The sequence below is a fragment of the Berghia stephanieae genome, chromosome 1, assembly GCF_034508935.2.
Source record: "Berghia stephanieae isolate SIO BIC M18660-M18661 chromosome 1, UCSD_Bste_1.3, whole genome shotgun sequence".
Lineage (NCBI taxonomy): Eukaryota > Metazoa > Mollusca > Gastropoda > Nudibranchia > Aeolidiidae > Berghia > Berghia stephanieae.
Genome location: NC_088360.1, coordinates 129,574,363 through 129,597,182, shown reverse-complemented (window position 1 = coordinate 129,597,182; position 22,820 = coordinate 129,574,363). Strand labels below are relative to the sequence as shown.

At 36.5% G+C, this 22,820-nt stretch overlaps 1 protein-coding gene across 3 annotated transcripts; it reads right to left on the bottom strand.

Moving 5' to 3' along the window:
- Window positions 1–6,369: 6,369 nt before the first annotated feature.
- On the bottom strand, window positions 6,370–15,763 carry LOC144963155 (neo-calmodulin-like). Of its 3 annotated transcripts, none has more exons than XM_078896862.1 (5): window positions 15,653–15,763; window positions 12,876–12,945; window positions 11,784–11,943; window positions 10,501–10,740; window positions 6,370–8,817 (listed from the first exon to the last, which is right to left on the bottom strand). In XM_078896862.1, the coding sequence occupies exons 2-5, from the start codon at window positions 12,876–12,878 to the stop codon at window positions 8,789–8,791; spliced, it is 432 nt and encodes a 143-aa protein (XP_078752988.1). In that variant the 5' UTR covers window positions 12,879–12,945; window positions 15,653–15,763; the 3' UTR covers window positions 6,370–8,788. The 3 variants fall into 3 exon arrangements, with proteins under 3 accessions (XP_078752988.1, XP_078752989.1, XP_078752987.1); XM_078896863.1 differs by having other exon boundaries at window positions 15,668–15,737; XM_078896861.1 differs by lacking the exon at window positions 15,653–15,763 and adding an exon at window positions 15,487–15,634.
- Window positions 15,764–22,820: the final 7,057 nt, after the last annotated feature.

Here is a 22,820-nt window from a genome sequence, read left to right as displayed (position 1 = left end):
CCTCTTCTTCTTCTTCTTCTTCTTCTTCTTCTTCTTCTTCTTCTTCTTCTTCTTCTTCTTCTTCTTCTTCTTCTTCTTCTTCTTCTTCTTCTTCTTCTTCTTCTTCTTCTTCTTCTTCTTCTTCTTCTTCTTCTTCTTCTTCTTCTTCTTCTTCTTCTTCTTCTTCTTCTTCTTCTTCTCTCTTCTTCTTCTTCTTCTTCTTCTTCTTCTTCTTCTTCTTCTTCTCCTCCTTCTTCTTCTTCTTCTTCTTCTTCTTCTTCTTCTTCTTCTTCTTCTTCTTCTCTTCGTCGTCGTCGTCATCATCATCAATATCATCAGCAGCATCATCATCATCATCATCATCATCATCATCATCATCATCATCACCATCATCACCACCACCACAATCATCACCGCCACCACCAACACCACGATCACTACATTTCCATATTTGAACCCACAAATAATGACAGTAGCCAATCTCCAATAACCAGGAACCCTATCCATAATTCAAACTATTTAAATAATATCTTTATTATCACACAGCTATATATGTAATAGCATCAACCATTTCAACTAACACACAGCACTCACGATATAATATCAGATTCCACAACCCACGCACTCACTCACAATCTCTCTCACACACATATTCACACACTGTCACACACCCACACACACACACACACACACACACACACACACACACACACACAGCGTGGTTGTGTCAACACAGAGTTGCACGTCACAAGCGGATCGATACCAACGCTGGGTGAGCCTAAGTCATCCAATACTGCCAGTAGATTTATTCCACAACGAGAAACGCAGCAAGCGTCTTTTGCGTGCAAAGCTGAAAATCATAAATTCCTCTTTATGTCAAGAGAGTTGTGGTGCTAAAGTTGTGTCGATGTGATAAATTACTTCTTTTCTTTCTTATAGCGCAGTGCACTTACGCATACAATGCATTTTTACGCCAAAAGGCAGCATTCAATTTTTTAAAATGTCCAATATGCATCTTATATATCTGCTTCCCACAAACGAAGCCATTAGGAAATTGGTACCGTTATATTAATAGAGTGCTACACTGGCTTCATTTTTTCAATGATAATCCGAGACACGTCGAAGTCTATGAAGCCATAATTGACAAAAGTAGGTGGTGTGAAAAAGAGGGTCATTCACAGATCGGGGATACGAAAGATGAGATGGTGGGGAGATGGAGGGTGGGGGGATAAGGGATAGAAACAAACATCAACCAAGAAAGATAAGACTCTTTTCTTTGTGCGGCTTTGTGACATCTCTTTTGTCTTGCTCATATTTCTCGTCTCTGCTTGATAAGCTGTCTCTTGTGTTGATGATCAAGCCGTGCTGTGGCACTCGGCTTCTGGGTCCGTGTCTCTTTTTCGGCGGAGCAAAATTGAGTATTTAATTGGAAGAGGCTCTTTCACCATACCCATGTGTAGAATGAGTACCTGGCCTGTGACAGCATTATCTCGCATCTGAAAAAGAAATGTGATAGTGCCTAGAAGGCGTCATGTCTCATCTTCCACATTTTGTGTTGCTGCTGGTTTAAATCTCCTGTAACGCGCTGTGAGTAAAGGACGTTGAGTGGATGATTATAAATATACTCGGCTTTGTTGTTTTGTTTCGTGTTTTGTTCGGGTTTTTTGTTTGTTTTTTTTTTTTTTTTTTTTTTGGGTTTTTTATTTAAATTTGGTTTTGTTTTGTTGGGGAGGAGGGGGGGGGGGGGGGTTGTGTTGTTATTGTATTGGTAGTTTCTTTTGGGTTTCTTTGTTGTTTTTTTTTTTTTTTTTTTTTTTGGGGGGGGGGGGGGTTCTGTTTTTGTTTTGTTGTTGTTTTCAACGAATGGTCCAAGAGATCAATTCGTGATTGCCCAATAAGTAGCAATGCTCTTGTAACACGCAGCATTTCATAACCTATGCCTAATCAAGCACGCCCAGTACCTAGCTCCGTCCATCAAAACCAGCTTTTATTTAGTTAGTTATTATTTTATTTATTTATTTTATCATCTTTTTTTTTTGTTGTTGTTGTTGATATTTTAAACAATCACACGTTGCCAACGATACCAACGCGCTCGATGACGCTTCATTTAGACACACAGTGTGACACATCGTTTACTCCAATCTCCGGTGTTGGGGACAGAGCCGTATTGATTTTCAAAAGCGGCTTTAGGAGGAAGGAAACGTCAGCATTGATTCACTGGCCTCGATTTGGATTCAAATGATAAGCCTCTGACAGAGTTCTCGTTGAACGCAATGTCAAACCATGACCAATCCTATCAAAACAGTAATTTGCAGGGGTGAATCTGATCGTAGCCTAACGCCTTCTTTAACTAAACGCTTGATACTCACCAAAAAAAAAAAAAAAAAAAAAAAAAAACGATCGTCATAAAAGAATACGAAGATCACGATAAAAGTTAATTTTGAGTTGTAATCAATAGCTCAGTCAATGGAGTCATTTGTTTCCTTGAGCAATTCTAACAACTTACTTTTTACTTTCCTTTGGTGATCATGGTTTTCTTTTGGGACGTATTTTTTGGTTGTATCAGGCCGTTGGTTTACAAAAGCCACGATCTGATCCTCAAAAACTGTAACCGTAGCCATTGTTAACTTATAGATAGAATGCGCCTGGCCAAGGAGTTCACAACATTGCCATCCGGAAGTATAACGGACCAACACACAAACTCTGTGTAACCATGAACTTTTATAGTCGGTTAATACAGTTTAGTGAGAACAACTCACAAACGCGGATGGCAAAAACAATAACAAAGGCCTGAGTGACGTCATCTGCATACTATCTATATCCTCTAATGAGTTGTCTTTAATCGTGGTCAAAGAAACAAGTGATCCCATTGGTTGAACTGCAACCTGTTGAATACAGCTCACGATTTGTTTTTCTTTTGTGGCCAAAGACTTGTCTTTTGACGTCTTTGGTGGTGAGTGTCAGGACGTAGCCATCGTTAACATATTGCCAGACCGTATCCATCGTAAACTTACAGCCTGACACTGGCCAAAAGATGACATCAAAATACAAGTATTTGGCCACAAAAGAAATCAAATTAATAGTGAGTAATATTCAATAGGTCAACCAATAGAATCACTTGTTCCCTTGCGCTTTACTAATGAAACTCACTAGACGGTGCGAAAACCTAAAAGGTGACGTCGAACTATAAGTCCTAATGGATTCTTGTGTCAGGCTATAAGTTAACGATGGCTACGTCCTGACACTGACCACCAAATGACGTCAAAAGACAAGTCTTTGGCCACAAAAGCAAAACAAATCCTGACACTAGAACCCAACGGGATTTTTGACGTCATTTTTTAGGTTTTTGCACCATCTAGTGAGTTGTCGTTAAAAGTGCTCAAGGAAACAAGTGATCCCATTGGTTGACCTTTTGAATAAAACTCACGATTTGTTTTCTTTTGTGGCCAAAGACTTGTCTTTTGACGTAATTTTTTAGTCAGTGTCAGGCTATAAGTTAACGATGGCTACGCTTAGGCCATGAGTTTACGAAGACCACGCTGTGACCAATCTTTTCAAACTGCTGTTATATTTGGGTGAATCTGATGCCAAAAGGTGAATTCAAAATCAAATAAACCCGATATATGAGATTTTATAGTGCATTACAAGTACCGTGTGCACGGAATATCGCAAAAATTCCTCCAAACTTACAGAATTTAAGGAGCAATGAAAGGAGACAATCGAATAAGTGCTGACATGGAGATCAAATAAAGATGACTTCCCTTGGAAAAAAAGCGATTCTTTATGGGTAAGAGTGAGAGAGAAATTACGCATTCCTATTCCACTCGATGCACTCATCATCATGTCCATATAAAACAAACTGACTCGGTCGGACTGAGCACGTTGCATATAATTTTTTTTTTTAATTTAAGGAAAAATTATGGTGTTTTCCTGATGGTCCTAGCCCTGGTTGATAGGGAAACAGTCAATTGTATAGTACATATTAGTTTTGGGAGACAATATTTTCTTCCTTGTAGAGATGATATACAAGGAAGAAAATATCGCCTCCCAAAACTAATGTGTACTATTGACTGTTTTCCTCTCATTCAGGGCTAGGAGAAACCAAGTCATCTCATTCCGAGACAAAGATAGAAAGCAGCTCGGGAAAGAGATGTAGGGTGATAGTGATAGAAGATACAGTGACCTGTGTGACCTCCTGTCCACATGCTGTTTTGAGACGACTGGTCAGAAATTATCAAATAATTGCAAAAGATTCAAAGCTGTCTCCCTTAGCAGAATATCCTATGCGAGATCCACGCAATTCATAATGACCTCATGCCAGATCGAGGACATAAAGTGACCAAGACAGGTTGCCAGATGTGGGAGAACATAATATGACACAGCAAAGACAGACATATTCTACACCCCTCCTCTCCCCTAAACACACACACACACACACACACACACACACACACACACACACAACCAAATGGGGCAAACATTCTCCAGCCTTTTTCTTCTTGTTTGTTTGTTTTTAAGGGTTTTACGGCGCTTGCAACCAATTAAGGTCATAGCGCCAGTAAAAACGAAGAAATTGGGAGGGTAGTAAAAAGTTCTTGAATTACAATTAATGCACCCAAGAAAAAATGACCAAGGGGAATTGGTTCAAATAGGAAACAGAGGTAGATTCCAAGAGCACACTGTCAGTGTATAGTTAGTTTGAGATCACCTAAAAGTCTCATCCAGACACAAGCACAGTTTCCAACTAAGAGGATTACACTCAAATGTTTCCAAATCATATATAACATGTAAACAAAACATAATACATTGCATAACAGAAAGATGATTTACAAGACAAAAAATATCATCTCCCAAAACTCTTAACTCTACATTTGACTATTTCCCTCCCAGTTAGGTTATCCGGCCAATGTCAGGAGAAAACCAAGTAATCTCTTTCCAAGACAAAGATAGAGCATGTTGGAAAGCAAATAAAGGGGATAGAAGATACAGTATGTGCCTCCCTACCAACTATGGGAAGTCAGGAACCCCACCCAGCTTTTTTCTTCTTTGTTTCTTTTCTTTTCCTCCTTCGCAGCCAACACCAACATGTTGGTGATGAGATCTGCGTTTTGTTAAATGTTCTAATCATTGTTATAAACTGTTCTACTGTTGGTGCCGACACTGTTTCATCAGGCAAAGCATTCCAGTCCTCTTTAGTTTTTGAAATAGAAAAGATATTGCCTATGTGCTCTGAGATCATTCCTTGTCATAGATGTGAAAATGTCAAGTCTTGCACTTCCATGAATCTGTACCAACAAAAAAAAAAAAAAACACTACTTTTATAAAATGCAATATCCACTAAGCATGATCAAAACGATGTACAAAGGGTTCCAAACCAACAGCAACATGTAATATGTAGGACAGTACATGACGCTTGTTAAGTGATATTATGATTTTTTTTCTGATAGGGACAACGCTGTTAATGGTCAGGTACTCATTTTACACCCGAGTACGGTGACAGAATGTAAGTAAAGAGCATTTTCCAAAGACTCAACTATGCACTGAGTAAGGCTTGAACCCAGGAGATTCCAATCCTAAAGCGAGTGTCGTACAGAAGACCAGATAACCAACAACAGCTTGCCTCTAAAATAGTCTATAAAATTTGGATTTTAATCTTTAAAAGTATCAGACCAGGTACTTTATAATAAAATAAATAAATAAATAAATAAATAAGATTCCCTTCATCATTCATCTCGAGATGAATGTGTCATAAGCGTCTATTCCAAAAGACGACTGGAACAGCCGAGGCATCCTACGAAGTGAAACCTAACGAAGTGACGAGTTAGACTTAGGTGACTTGCTCAAGTTCACAAACCAAGGTAAAACTACAACACGCAAGAAGCCTGGTGCGAGGAATGGAAAATGAATAAACCAACAGGAGCGGAACTAATTGAAGATCCCTGTAAAAGTCTCCCAGGTCTACAGGATCAACCAAGAAAATACTGGGTAGCTTCAAATAGACTACGGTCAAAACATACAAGAACAGCTGTCAACATGCACAAATGGGGGCTCCAAGAATCACCAACATGCCCAAAGTGCAACCAAGCACCACAAGATGCAAACCACCTCGTACTAGATTGCCCAGAGACAAAACTTGAAGGGGGATTTGAAACCATCAACAAATGTGATGATGACTTCCGAACCTGGATTGATACCTTGAACATAGAAGTGTAGCCGAACGATGCTACTACTACTACAAACCAAGGTGGAGAGTCAAAATTGGCACCCTCTGAGTACGAAGCAGAGACCCATACCGCTGTGCAGTGATGCAACAATTACCATGACATTTTTAAAAACTGCAATGGGTTTTACGAAAATAAATGTTTGACATAAAACAGGAAATCAAATTCGTTTTGTCTTTTTTGAATTTCCAATATAATTGTCAATTTTACAAATGGGTTTATAAAGTGTGAACAAGGTATATTAAAATGCAATGGTATACATTTTAGTAGGAATAAGTGGTATGATATAGAATGTTATGGAATGTTATAAAATCGGTGCATAGTAAAACAAATTGAAATAAGGAATGCAAAATATGCCATTCATGAACAGAGGACAAATATTCATTAAAAATTCTATGATACTTGTAAACACAATTATAATCATTTTAAAACTTCTCATATGAATTATAAATGTTTGTTCTTTTCCAAAATGGTTTTTATACATAAATATATTTCCTAAATTCAGTAAAGAAAATTACAACCATAAATCACAAGCAATGTCCTAAAAGTGAAAAAAAATAATGAATTTGCCAAACTTACACATTACTAACACAATTTTTGATATTAAAAACAAATGATTGAAATAATGAAAGCAATACAAAAACAAAGTATTACTGGTTTCGTGAGGGAAACGATTTTATATAAAGGACAGAAATTATCTGAAAAAGAAAAGAATAATAATAATGATAAAAATCAGTTAATCAGACATGTCACTTGAGACAATAAAGATGCACACTGAAATGTGCTAGTAAAAGGCAAAATCATAACATTGGATTGGTAGAGTCAAAGACCGTTTGAAATGTGCATCTTTTAAATAAATAAGCATTGTCTTGTTTGTGGAATAACAATACCACAATGGTAAATTTTGAGTTTAATCAAAAGACTCTGGTCAAAACTTTATCATAACCATAAAAAATAAACATACTATATCAAACATCTAAAATAGAAGAAGAAGAAGAAGAAGAAGAAGAAGAAGAAGAAGAAGAAGAAGAAGAAGAAGAAGAAGAAGAAGAAGAAGAAGAAGAAGAAGAAGAAGAAGAAGAAGAAGAAGAAGAAGAAGAAGAAGAAGAAGAAGAAGAAGAAGAAGAAGAAGAAGAAGAAGAAGAAGAAGAAGTAAATAAAGTTCTACAATAACATCGATTTGAATTCATTTAACAGATACTTCAGGCACAATAACAGCCGAAAAAGTGATAGAGAGTAATACGTTCATCAGTTTATAAAACACAGTTACTACCTCTTACAATGATCTGGCAGTCTGAAGAAAAGAAAATAATAAAATTTGTAAATAAAGTCAAATTAGTCATGTCTACTACTTATGCTAAGACTAACAGCATTTTTGAGCGAGACATTAGGTTGGCAGTTGTTTTGTGTTTTCCTTTCTCTATTTATATTTTGCGACTGATAGAGCAACTATTCTGCCGTTGTTGTTAAAAACGCAGTATATGCAATGTTAACCAAATAGCACATACTGTGTTGGGTTTTTTTAAATGGCAGTATTTGTGTCAGAAATAAAAAGAGGCTGTCTTTGTAAAATAGAAAATACAATATTATTCATGGGGATTTCTAACTCTATCTTAGGTGTCATTACATATGATAAGCAAAATTGTGGATTCCTGTTTTCTTTTCTCAGTGTATTCACAGATTCTTTGGATACAAGTTTGTTGGATCTCGTATCAGCTATAAATAACACCTACGTATCTAACGTAGTTATTATACATTTAAAACCTATGAATTATGTAAGTATATCAATGGTGTAGTATTAGACAATTAGAAAAGAACACTGTTATTGACTCAGAATTTATACCGTACTTCATTCATTGACTGGACTTGAACACATAGATGTTAAACATATTCAACATTGCTTATCACATATCAAACCAAATCAGACATTACATGATTCAATAACTAAGTATATTTGTTCATATTCCCTTCACCCACACTACATATGATATAATTCAATCCCACATTAAAATATGGGAATGACAGGATAATGTAAATGTTGCTGCTCGAAGCTCAAAGAAATAAATAACAATGTGAATGACAGGATATGGAACTAACTGATATAAAAATGCACAAGATTTATTTTCTCACAAATGAATAGAGAATGGATGGGGGAGGGAGGTGTCAACGAATCTAGAAATATTTACTGAGACAGTTTTGACATTGTGCTTCTACCCCAATTTATAGCCATTTTAATGTCTTTAAGCTTAAGTTTCTATCCCAATTTATAGATATTTTAATGTCTTTAAGCTTAAGTCTAAATCGTTCTAATCTGAATAAAAAGGATGAGAACATTAAAGCACATCGACTCGTCGATTACATAATAATATTCATCAATGATTAATTTCACATTTTTTAAACGAATTTATTTGCTGCAATTCATCATATGTATACATAAATAAATAGAGAAAAATACACGACCATGTTCTAATTACCTTCCATATCCAATTAACAAGCATAGAGATTTGTATATATATATATATATATAATCACGCTATTTTCGTAAAGCTTAACATATACTTCCATGTGTCTATGTTGCAACAACGCAGTCACTTCCCAGATAACAGTCGCATTAATTCTGAAACAAACAAAAATTAAAGAAAGAGATAAAATGCAAACTGTAAATCTTAAAATATTAGAGTCATCTAAACAGAGCTTTCCTTTGTTTTCACCACATGGAGGGGTGAGCAGCAACCATTGCCGATAAATGTCTAGATATTTAACAAGTCGACTGGCCATATGAAATTTGCCTCCATCCATAATTGTGGCTGGTTGATTTAAAACTAAGAGAAAATTACACTGCAACCCTTGAATAACGATATCCTTGGGAAGGAGGAAATCATGTCAGTATCCAGGATTGTTATTATTGAAGGCTTTCTAAGACGGTGGGAAAAGGGAGCATGACTAGACTTCAATGTGGAGCGCAGACTACTGATTGTAATTATTCACATCAGAAACACATTACAGTTACAGGGTTGCCAATTCAGGAGGCGAAAATTTATTGAATTTTTACGTAAACATATTGATCAACCCCTTTCTGAGTGCTTAACTCCAGTAAATAGACATTATTATTACTTCTTTCTGTTTCGCTGGTGATTGGAAAATATACTGAGGGTTTATAACATACTGAATTCTGTAAATATACCCAAAAAATTGGCAACTTTGACGTTCTTGTTCTTTGTCAGAGTTTATTAACTCTTCGATGCGTTGTATTTTCATTGTTTTGATCGTAATTAGTGCTCGAGTGCCATTTTCAGCCCTATAGCTTTATACGGGCATGGGATCAGCATGAGTACCGCTGTGTTATTATTAGCCATAGGGACCAATTATCGCAAAATATCACTGATTTGCATTGCAGCCGCAAATTCTGCAATTTTTTGCAAATTTCTGCAAATTTTCGAAATTTCGCAAAGAAAAAAACAAAACAAAAAAAACAATAATAATAATTTTTTTAAAAGGCGGAAAAAAAAAAGAAAAAAAAGACACTTTTTTTCTTTTAATTCGATAGCACTTGTAGAACGTGAAAAACAATAAATCAAGAGTAGTTTCCTTTTTACTATCCCATTTTCTGGCGCTGATATGATCTTACATTTGTTTGCAAGCGCCTTGAAATCCTTAAAAACAAATACCTTTCTCTTTCATGAACTAATTATGGCTTTTTAGGATAATTAAAATCGCAAATTTTTCTGGTTTTAGCTTGCAAATTTTGGATTATTTTTTGCAAAAACCGCCATGTCAGACCAATTATAGCATCCTGTTGGTTTGAAAAAAAATAGAATTTTTGTATCAAGTAGCGACTTCAAGTGTTGATTATCGCTACATCAATGTTGCTAAACATGTTTTTTTACTAAAATGTATGTCACTATGTTGAGGTTTTTGTTACTAACAATATAAAGCAAAAAAAAAAAAAAAAATGGTGCATTCTTTCCAAGAATCTCATTTACAAATAGAAATCTGTACCAATTTAAGACATTCTTAGAATTAATCATCAAAATAGATTTGGACTTGGAATAACTGTGTATTTTGTTATATACTGAGAAGAAAAACAAATATTTTTTCGTTTCCTTTTCTTTATTTCCAAACTCTTCCTTTCTATTTTTTGGTTACAAAGAATTGGTGAAAGTCCTTAATCTTTTTTCTTAAATAAATTTTGGACAATCTCAATCATATATAAAATGGCAGCAAATGAATACATAAATCCTCTTTTCGGTAGAAAAAAAAAAAAAAATCAAAGGTGATTTAAAAAGCCATTTCCCCCTACCTTTCCGTATAATTCTTCCATTGGGATCGATCTCCATTTCCTCCAGCAAAGCCTTAAAGTCTTCATCCCCTAACTTGTCACCCATATTGGTCAACAGGTGTCGTAACTCAGTGGCTTGTAGAAATCCAGAATTTTCTTTGTCAACTGTATTAAAGGCATCTTCCAGTTGTTTGATGTAGTTCTGGTTTGGAATCGATTGGTGGATTTGACGAAATTTGTTGACATCCAAACGGCCACGACCTTCAAAGGGTGAGAGAGTATATTATTTCCATAAGAAATGAGGACAAAGATGGCTAAGTGGTGGTAAAGTATTATTTAGATCAAAATTGTAAGATAGGAGGCATTGCTGGATTTTGAAAAAATAGTCCAAAAGAGCCATAGTGCCTATGATGCCAGAGTTTATCCTAACTTCTATAGTTTTAAACTTTCTTGCTTCTGTTTGGATTGAACATTAGTCTATCAAAAAGTACTTTCCGCTAGATCTAATAGAACCAATTACCTAATCACTGTAGAGTTGACAGGAGATCAGAAAAAATTCTCCGGTATTGATATTGACCTATTTGTGTGCAGGTAAGTGCTCTACTACCAACTGACCTAATGAGACCCTCAAATGCTGAATAAAAAGGTAATAAATAGCAATTACGACTATCAACAAGAGTTTTGGATCAATTGTCTCTTTTGAATTTTCATGGATTCGAAAAAAAATAAAATATCCTGATTGCATCTGGAAGCAATACCAATGCCTTTCAATATGAGACAAAACTTCTACTAGTTGACCATGTAAGAAATAGAGAAAAACCAGAATTTCCCAAATAAGATTAACATTCTAATGAAGGGCAAGTTATCAATGACAGACATCATTCCATACTTTAAAAAAAAAAAAAATTGAAAATAAAAACTTGAGCTTTTATATAGCCCAATATCACTAAACGTGCTCAAAGCTCTTTACAAGGCATCCCTGGTCAATCGCAACACTTAACATGTAGGACGAGACCTGACGCCTGCCAGGCGATATTACAATATTTTTGGACAGAGACAATGCTGTTATCGGCCAGGTACTCATTTTACACCTGAGTCTGGTGAGAGAATGTGAGTGAAGAACCTTTTCCAAGGACTCAACTATGCACGGAGTGAGGCTAGAACCCAGGACCTTCTGATCCGAAAGGAAGTGTCATACCACTAGACCACATAGCCGCACACTTAAATAGTGTATTCTTCATCGATATAAAAATGAAAATAGTGTTTGCTAAAGAAGTTAAAAAATTCATCAATCAAACACTTACTATCTACACCAACCCGACTCATCATCTGTTTAATGTCTGAATCCGTGAGGACGTGACCCAGGGCTCGGATAGCCGTGGATGCCTCACTGACAGCCAAGTATCCATCTCCATCCGTGTCGAATAGCTGGAAAGCCTCTGTCACACTGTCTTTGTGTTGAGCCTGGGAATAGAATTAAATAAGAAATAATAATAATGATAAGGTGGCGGATAGGGGGTAACTGTGCAACAGCCCGAACGAAATCATGGGAGGCCCTTTGGCAAGGCCGAGTACCCATCAGCCACTCTGTGCTACGGTTACAGCACAAACTGGAGAGACCAACTTCATTAGCCGTGGTTGGCAATCGTCAAGAAGAAGACCATTCTAAACAAACCAAAATGGGCAAAACAGACTCAAGAGCCCTGAAAGGCAGCCATTCTTGAAGTGAATCTCTAAACATTCCTGGCCCTTCAAGTCGGGGGGGTTGAACATAGGGCTAACGACCTTATCTCAGAAAAGCCATTATTACAGACACTGATGCAGGAACAATAATAATAATAATAATAATAATAATAATAATAATAATAATAATAATAATAATAATAATAATAAAAATAATAATAATAAATAATAAATAATAATAATAAATAATAATAATAATAATAATAATAATAATAATAATAATAATAATAACAACAACAACAACAGCGATAGTATTTCTAGTAATAAATATAATACTTTTTTTTAAATACTGATGTTGATAATAATGGTGATGATGATGATGGTGGTGGTGGTGGTGGGTATTTCGAATAGTAACATTGGAGCATGTGAGCAAGAGAACAAATGCATGTATTATGGGCATCGGAAAGTAAGTCCTTAAAATAACAGGGAAATAATCTAAAGCAGACTTGGACTGGTTGACCTGAGGGTAACACTATACTATTATTAACAATACTATTAAGTAACAGTAAATCATCATATCCCCTTATCTACAGCTAAATATATCACACACAAAAAAAAAAAAAAGAATTATCTCATGAATAAAGCGATGGAATGATAATCATGAATTTAATAATGTCAAGGATAAATGTCATGAATTAAAATTAAACGCTCACCATTTGATGAATTCTGAGTATATGATCGTTATGGGCTCTCCAAGATTCCCGTATTGACTTAAGAGATGACCTATAAATACAAAAAATAGTTAATAATAAAAATGAGAGAGAAATGAACTTATCTAGGAGTTGATATTTTAACCGAAGAAGTTCTCTTATGTGATGTGAAAATCAAACTTTGTTTCAGTTAAGTTGTGTAGGGAACGCATTTGTTGTGTGGGCTGGATTGTTGTTGTTCCCAGCTGTATTGTTGTTGTGAAAAGTTTTATGTCTGTGAAACACTGTGAGTTCCTTTACTGTGGTGTGTTGTTTCTTCTTGTGTGTGGTTGTAACGTTGTGTCGGTATAGAAGCGACTGATAGCGCTCATTTTCTCTCTTTCAGCACTTTGATTCAACATGGATGATGAACCGTTAACTGCGTATAAGTAAATCTCGCCTACCGGGAGTGATTCCCAAACCTACCCACTTCGGGAGCGACTTTATATTATTTTATATTATATCATCGTGACTACAAAATTTAGAACCCTGCCGTGAAAATCGTACATGGACACACCACGTGCAAACAGGACAGGAATTATTTCATCAAAAAGAGTTCTGTAATCAATTGGTTGTTAGTTAGTTAGTTCTAAAATCTTGATCGTTTTAGAGCGCCACAAAGTTTTTCCTCTGGACTAGGTGTAATTTGCTGGATACTACCCAACCAGAGAGGTTTTTACTGCTCTTGTATTATGGAAATTAATAGCTATTGTCAACTTAGCTCATGAGCCGACCATGAGCTTGATAAAAATTACACTGACTAAAAATTGTCTCAGCCGAGATCGATGAGCACAGGATTTAATAGTAATTTAAAAATTACAAATTCTCAGCATTTTAACAGTATTTCAGTAATCTAACAATAATATAAGAGAGATTTTCAATCTACAAATAGAAGAAAAAAAATTGGTGAGCACCATTCCCATTTTCATTAAATTGTTATTTGAAAATAATTTAATTTTTACGCATAATTTTTAATGGCTTGGAAAAAAAGACCTATGCTTTATAAATACTTTATAACTATCTGATCTGGTGAACCACTCATAGTATAGATGTCATGGTTTTTACTTTTACACCAGAAGTAAGTATATGTCTAAATTCCTGAGTTGAAATCAAGACCCACCACGCATAAAGTATAGTGTGCTTATCTTTTATGCACGGGACTAGTCTCAATGAGTGACATCTAGAGTACTATTCCTATGCATTGCATGGCTCCAAGATTATGGTCACATACCTCTATCTCTAGTTATTAAGTCAACATTATCTGGACTCAAATCAATTAGACTCACTATCTAGTCTCTAATCTGTAAGTGACAAATCAGTTAGCTAGCTGATCAAGTTACACAGGCTCCTAGTTTTGTCTCACAAGACTCAGTAAAACTCATCTTGATTCACATGTTCCTAAAACCCCAATTAAGTATTGGGCGCTTCCCTGAAACTCTTTCCGTCCAATAATTGTGACATTTTGCTTACATGATTTAAATCTACTTGTCTCTGACACCGAATAGTGCCTAAAATACCCCAATGTCATTTGACTAAGAATTAAAAAAACATATCTGAATCCTTAATGTCATTGCACTAATGTTAATCCAGTTCAACAAATATGTTACAAGTGTAGGGGTGGGGTATCAATTTTCACTGGGAATAGTCAGCAGTCTGAGATGTCACTACTACCGCAAACTCGGGGACCCAAATAATTTGGGGGTTTTGGGAGGGGGGAAACTTTTTAAAAAAATAATTTTGGGGGTTTGGGAGGGGGAAACTTTTTTTAAAAAGTCTCTCCCCTCCCAAACCCCCTACTAGACTTTTTTTTTTTTAATAAAAGTTTTCCCCCTCCCAAACCCCCAATAATAATAATAATAATAATAATAATAATAATAATAATAATAATAATAATAATGATGATGATGATGATGATGATGATGATGATGATGATGATGATGATGATGACGATGATGATGATAATAATAATAACAACAATGTCATAATCATTTCCTGGAGTCCCTACTGACCATGAAACACTTAACCACATCAATTCTTGAGATTTCTCATTAAAAGTTCCCACGAATATAGTCAAGGAGTGAAGAAGTTATATTGTATGTCATGTATGCATAACATACATATAAATAATAGACTATATAAATAATAGACATATAAATGATAGACTACTACAGGAAGGAACGTACTCTTTTATACACTCTGACTGCAAGTAGCCCTAGATAGTTCTTATATATATATACGCATCTGTTACTGATGAAAGAAATATGAAATGAATGTATTTGTTTCATTCACGCTTCTATTGCTTGATGTGGGAAGGTTTTTTCACCAGCTGCATTGTACATCGTGAATATTTAGAATAATGTCTGGATATTTAATTTCATAACTTCTTGGCTTGGAGGTGTCTGTCTTGGCAAGACTGTCTGCTGAGAATAACGACAGCCATGAGAGCTGATACTGATAATATGAACACGTCGATATACTGCCATCATGATAGAATACAAATAGATCTTATATAATTATAATGTTGGGAAAAATAAGCATAGATAGAGGGTTAAAGTTACAGCATGGAATTTGACACCTGTCACTCATAAAGAAAGGCTCGGGATCGGTAGTCCCCTACTCCGTTCCCGAACTTCCTGATTATACATGTTTTTGAGAACTCAAAACAATCCTGTCTCTTTCACTATCTCGTATATCTTTTTAAATGACCTGTGGTGATTTTGAATGGGTGTTATTTTTCTTACCTTTTCAGTATTTACCTTACTATAGTTTTTATAGACGTCAATTATGAAACTACGACACTTACAACTTCCTACATAGCTACACCCTATCAAAACCTGCTGAACCACTTCACTGCCGTTTATTGGGTAGCTCGATTATTTCGTTTATTAGTAGTAGTAGTAGTAGTAGTAGTAGTAGTAGTAGTAGTAGTAGTAGTAGTAGTAGTAGTAGTAGTAGTAGTAGTATTTTTATGATTATAATTATTGTTATTATCATTGTTATTATTATTATCATCATCATCATCGTCATCATCATCATCATCGTCATTATTATTATTATTATTATTATTATTATTATTATTATTATTATTATTATTATTATTATTATTATTATTGATTCTTACTTCAATGATGGCTACAAATGTCACAATTTTGAGAAGACTACGATGGACTCACTCATCTTATCTTGCTGGAACAAATCCTGGAATCCATCAGAAGTGCGCAATTCTGTAGACAAAAATGGAGTTACGACCTTAAAAGACGTCATAATGTACGCAGATCGGTATTATGAGGTCCAAGAGGAAAGCAATACGGAATGGAGATCTGACATGAAAAATGAAAGTGCAAGACCTACGGTACCCGAAGAAGTTAGGAACCCAGGAAATGGAGAGGGAAAAAAATCCCCCCCCCCCCCCCCCCCAAAAAAAACCCCAAAAAACAAGCCACTGCTTTAGGCCACAACCTGCCTTACATCCAAATTCCTTGCTTACATCACAAATCAAAATTTTGCTCTCATTGCAAGACAGCAACTCATAACACAGCGGATTGCTGGACTAAAACTAAAAAGCGACTTGCGGGAGATTATCTTGCAAACTAGATAAGTCGGAAACTGCATCTACCACAATGTATTACCATACAACTGGACCTGTCATTGTGAATGGTGGTGAATAATGCACCACCCTTTACGACACAGGGCTTGATTATTCTGCGGTTGTCCAACCGAATTTAGTCAAGGCACACCAATATACAGGTGAACAAATAAACATACAATTCGCATCGCTGAATTGCCCGCCCCTTCTTCTACCAATAGCTCGAATGGTCATCAACAAAATGCCCTTTTGTACAAGGAGAAATCAAAGTCACAGGAATCATCCTCATACCCAATAATTATCGGAGCTCGCACCAGCAGTGCCAATCCAAGCCTGTTCTGTCACTACAAGACCTCAGCATGAACAAAATGAGGAGATAAACCTGACTACAAATACAGCGCCCGGAAAAAATGGGAGATGCCAAAACAATGACCCAACATTACAATACTGCTTCAAAAAGTTGAAACGGACTGCAACTCTTCAAAGCGAGGCGACTTTGTTGTCAAAAATAAAATACTTTACCAGATCGACACACCAGGTCGACACTAACTAGTATTGCCAAATCAGTACCCTACTCAAGCCATGGAGATTAGACAAGATATCACCAACTCTAGACACATAGGAACTGGAGCAACTATAAATACAGCCCACTATTATAACTGGCCGGGAATTGACGACAATATCAAGCGCTACATAAAGCGGACTCGAGCAACACTAGCTCAAAACTACAAACACACACAGGAGGAAAAACTACGAATTGGAGACAAAGCCTTGCTGTTACTACCCTCTGGAGATAACAAATTACAAATTGCATGGCAAGGCCCATACATTGTCACAAAGAAGCTGTCCAGAATGAACTATTGTCTGAACGTGAAAGGAAAACTCTAATACCATACGTGTGAAGAAATTCTAGGAAATAAGAAGGCACACCACAAAGAATGGATCTCCGCTGTGTCTAAAAATAAAGAAGAAATTGATCTCAACAAGAACCTCACAAGAGCAGCAAATGCAAGGGCATAAAAAATACACAGATGCTGCAAGAAAGTGAAGCCGAGCGTTAGAAAAGACAAGAGAGAGAGAGAGAGAGAGAGAGAGAGAGAGAGAGAGAGAGAGAGAGAGAGAGAGAGAGAGACTACATATACTTCTTGGCCAAAGATGCAGATAATGCTTCGCAGCAAGGAATCTTGGAAGACTAATAAACTAGTTTAAGACAAGAATGCCAAACCCTTCACACAGAGGAAGAACAACTCAAGAGATGGGCCCAACAAATCAATGAAATACTCAATCGAACCGCTGGAGAAGATTTGCCAGACATGCCAACAGCAGAGATAGACTTGCAATAATGTATGACCCCCCCCCCCCTCACACACACACACACACACACACAAACGCACAAAGACAGAGATTGGAATATCAATCACCTCTCTCAAGAATGACCTGTGACATACCAGTAGAAGCCATCAAAGCAGATACAGGAACATCCACAAGATATGGGAGAGAGAAAGAGAGAGAGAGAGAGAGAGAGAGAGAGAGAGAGAGATCGATTGAGATAGATAGATAGATAGATAGATAGATAGATAGATAGAGAGAGAGAGAGAGAGAGAGAGAGAGAGAGATCGATTGAGATAGATAGATAGATAGATAGAGAGAGAGAGAGAGAGAGAGAGAGAGAGAGAGAGAGATGAGATGAGATGAGATACCAGCCGGGTGGAAGGGGGATATCCTTATCAAACTGCCAAAGAAATGGAATCTCAGGGACTGAAGCCGTTATTGAGGGACAATGCTACTCTCAGTTCCTGTCAAAGTACTTAATCAAATTCACCTTGAGCGTATGAAGCAGGCAGTCGACCCCAAAACTCCGAGAGAAAAAGACTGGCTTCCGCAGGGGCAGATCATGTGTCGATTAGATAGCTTGTCTACGATTCATTAAAGAACAGTTGCAGGAGTTGAACTCACAACAATTTTATAGACTATGAAAAATCATTTGACAGTGTGGACAGTACGCTTTGGAAGCTATTAATGCACTATGAAATCCCAGAAAAGTTTATCCCTCTCTCATCCGTTGCATGCCGTGTGGCTCTTGCCAGTCAGCTATCAGAAAGTTTTGGGGTTGAGACGGAAGTCCGACAGGGATGTCTGTTGTCACCTTTCCCTTTTTTGTTGGTCAGTGACTGGATTATGAAATCGACAACAAGAGGAATAAACAATGGAATCCAGTGGACACTTTGAATACACCTGGACGATCTCGATTGTGCCGATGACATTACCTTCTTGTCTCACAACAACAGGGAGATGCAGGACAATACAACTCTACTAGCTATATCTTCTGCAAGCACAGAGCTAAAAAAAAATCACACGAAGACAGAGTTGATTAAATTAAACACTACTGCCAAAACATGAGTTAAGTACAGTGAGTGGTGAGCCTATCAGAGTGGAGGACAAATGTGATACACACCAAGATGTTAAATCTAGGATTGACAAGTTCCGAGCAACCTTCACATTGCTTAGAATTATTTGGGTTTAAAAATGATTCATATAAAACGACACTCTGCATCTTCAGCACAAATATAAATTAGTTCTTTGTGGATCTGAAACATAGAGTACAAAAAACACAATTCTCAAGAAGATAGAAACATTTCTAGACGGATCTATAATATTAGGTGGTTAAACCAAAGCTAGAGGTGCCTAAATGAGCCAGTAACGTGGAGAGAAAAATAAAGTGAGTAGATGTGACTCATATATAAGGGAACAACACAAAACAAACAACGTTTCGGCCCTTGGCCTTCGTCAGGAGACAAAAAAACACAAACACAAACACTAATATTTGACGAAATGTGATATTTTGTAAATTTATTTGTGTTTGTGTTTTTTGTCTCCTGACGAAGGCCAAGGGCCGAAACGTTGTTTGTTTTGTGTTGTTCCCTTATATATGAGTCACATCTACTCACTTTATTTTTCTCTCCATATTAGGTGGTCAATGTCGCAACGTGCAGGACAGGCTCTATTCAAGCAGCAGCACCGACGGAGAAAGTGGGGCCGGATTGTGCAAACTCTTAGAAAGCCAGTATCCAGCATCACACGCCGGCATTCCTGTAGAATCATTAGGGGAAACTAAAGAGAGGAAGGCCGTCATATAGAGGCGCAACACAGAGGCTAAATGGGCGGAGAAAACAACATGAAATGAAGACCAGATGCCAGTCCAAAATTGTGGATGGCCTATGCTCCTGGGGGGGGGGGGTGAAAGGCCTAAGTTTCTTGTATTACTCTTTCTGCTTTGTCTGGTTCTGTTCATATTTCAGACTATTTCAGACCGTTAAGCCTGTTGGGGTTCCAAACTATTCTACATTGCTTACCTATCCCTATTCGGAACTCATTTTAACTGTCGTCAGTAAATATGGTCTGATTCTATTCAGTGCGATTGGAGAGAGTGATTGTCTGATTGTATTATGCAGCGTAATTGCTTTGGGGGGTCCTTTCGGTTTCTTGGACTTTGGTATTGCCACCAGTTCCCCTTATTCAATTGTTGATTGAAGATGCACGCTATATGATCATCTAATACTGGAGTCCATATTTAGTTGTTCAGTGCAAACGCTATTATTATTATTATTATTATTATTATTATTATTATTATTATTATTATTATTATTATTATTATTATTATTATTATTATTATCATTATTATTATTATTATTATTATTATTATTATTATTATTATTATTATTATTATTATTATCATTATCATTGTTATTATTAATGGCATGCGTAATATTCTCCCCTTTCCACCAAAAAAATGCCCGGAAACGCTTATACATATATACACATGCGTTCATATATATCATTCAACAAAGTCAATAAAATCACTCACATAAAAATGAAAGGAAATACTCTGTCTTCAAAGAAGCTTTAAAAGAGGACAGAGAATTACGGTGTCTGGTGTCAACTGAAAGAACATTCCACAGAGAATGAGCAGAATACATATGCGAAAGCACGTCGTGAAAAAAATCAACTTATGAATCAAAAGGTTCAAGTTCAGGGAAGTAGATTAGCGGAGAGAACGATTCGGATTGTCGATAGAAAGAACAGATGACAAGTAGTTGGAAGCAGTGCCATGGATGCACTTGAAACAGTAACAGGCCAGTTTGTAAGTAATCCGCTTCCCCACAGGAAGCCAGACTAGAGTGATGTGATCTGCCTTTTTTTATTTGGTAACAATACGAGCAGCTTTAATAGGATTCAATAGTCGTAGCGTCACTTCCTTCCTAATGACGCATGGTAACTTAGCAACACTGGCTCTAAACTATCGGAACAATGGCGGACGCAGTATGAAATATTTCTCCGGCGAGCATAAAAGCGTATCCAGAGGAAAAAAACCCCATAAATTTGATCATGTTTTGACTTTTACACATTCTGGTCACAAGACATATGAAAAGTTCTAGCCAGCTTGAAGAATAAAAAGGAATGATTTTCTTTGTTTAGAACCAAGATGGCCGCCGTTGCCGGGCGGCGTGACGTCAGACTACTGAATCCAATTTGGAGTAGCTGCAGTCTTGAAATCGAGCTTATTGGCAGCCCGTAGAGGAGGAAGTTGCAATAGTCAAGTCTAGATGTAATCAGTGAGTGAACTAGCATTTTGCATGCGTCTTCACTGATAAGGTTCCGCACGTGTCCAATGTTTCTGAGCGAATAGTGGATATTTTGACATAATTTCGAGATGTGAGTTTGCATGTCCAAAAATTCATCTAGATAAAAACCTAAATTTCTGACACTTTCAGATCTTTGAATTTTGATGTTAATTATCATAATGTCCTCCATCGTGACACTATTGCCTTTTTCCCTGAACACAATGAGTTCGGTCTTGTCGTCATTGAACTTGAGTTCATGAAAATAATTTAAAAAGTCGTTTCATTGTATTTGTTCGCCACCAAGCCAACAAAACAAAGTATCAACAATTGATATTTTATCAGATTTCGGTGAATTTATGTCTATTCAATCCATAAACAAAAAGCACAATATTTTTATGGGTGATTTTAACATTGATTATTTCGGAAACAAAAATTAATCTAAAATATTTCGAGAGCTTATTGATACAAATAATTTTATCCAACTTGTAAGCGGTCCATGGCCACACAATAGATCATGTGATTACAGACAGTGAACATTCTCTCTCTTCACCGGTCTTGAACATTGATAAATGATTCTAGGACAAGGCTAACACATATCTATGTGTGCCCTGATCTAGGACCGTCATTTACTTGATTTTTTTGTGTGTGTTTTATTTCCAATGAAGCACGAACTAAAACAGATTATAACATCTCGTAATATGAAGGATCTAGACATGAACATTTTTAAACAAGACCTTGACCATAACGTTAATAATAAAAATGATGCAAATAGTCTCCACAAGTCAATTCTTGATACAGTGGACAAACATACTCCCTTAAAAAACTAGAGCCATGAGGGTGAGACGTCAAGCACCCTGCAATACAGAAATATAATTGACTGGATGAGCATGGAGGCGGGCAGAATGAAAATGGCCCAAGTCCAGAGACGCTGTAGAAAAGAAAGTGCACATCGATGCTAGAAATGATGCTTAAGCCGTCAATTTCAGGGCCAGAAAGATATAATATAAAGACTGAAAAACGTCGGACGTTCGAGACAATTCTTTGCATTGACCAAGGAACTGCTGAGACAACAAACGCAAGCAGCTCTCCCATCGTTAATTGATCAGGAAGATCTAAAATCAGAAAAGAACTCTCACGTGAATCGATCCAAACAACATTTGACAAGTTTCATGGAGATCCATTTACACATTTTTTCAAAGATCACTGAAGCTGACTTACCTACGTGACTGTATTATGTCGTCTCTTAAATACTGCCATGCTAAAAAAAAATGCATTGATACAATTTAAACACCATTTACATGTATTGTAAACAATTCGTTGCTGTCAGGTGTTGTACCAGACATTTGAAAGTTGCTCATGTTAAACCCTTTTTGAAAAAAAAAACTGATATAGACAGAAGAGTACTTAAAAAACTATCACCCTGTCTCTAATCTTCCTTTTCTCTCTAAAATCTTGGAAAAGCTTGTTTTGAAACAAGTACTGTTTCATCTTAAAAATAATTGTCTTGAAGAAAAAAATCAGTCGTCTTATAGGCAACATCATTCGACGGAAACCGCACTTGTTAGGGAAATTAATGATCTTCTCTCTGTTATAGACAATGGTTCATATTCTTTGCTGAATTTGCTTGACCGTTCGTCCGCTTTTGACACTATCGATTACAATCTTCTCCTCAAACGTCTTGAAATTACTTATGGCGTGTCT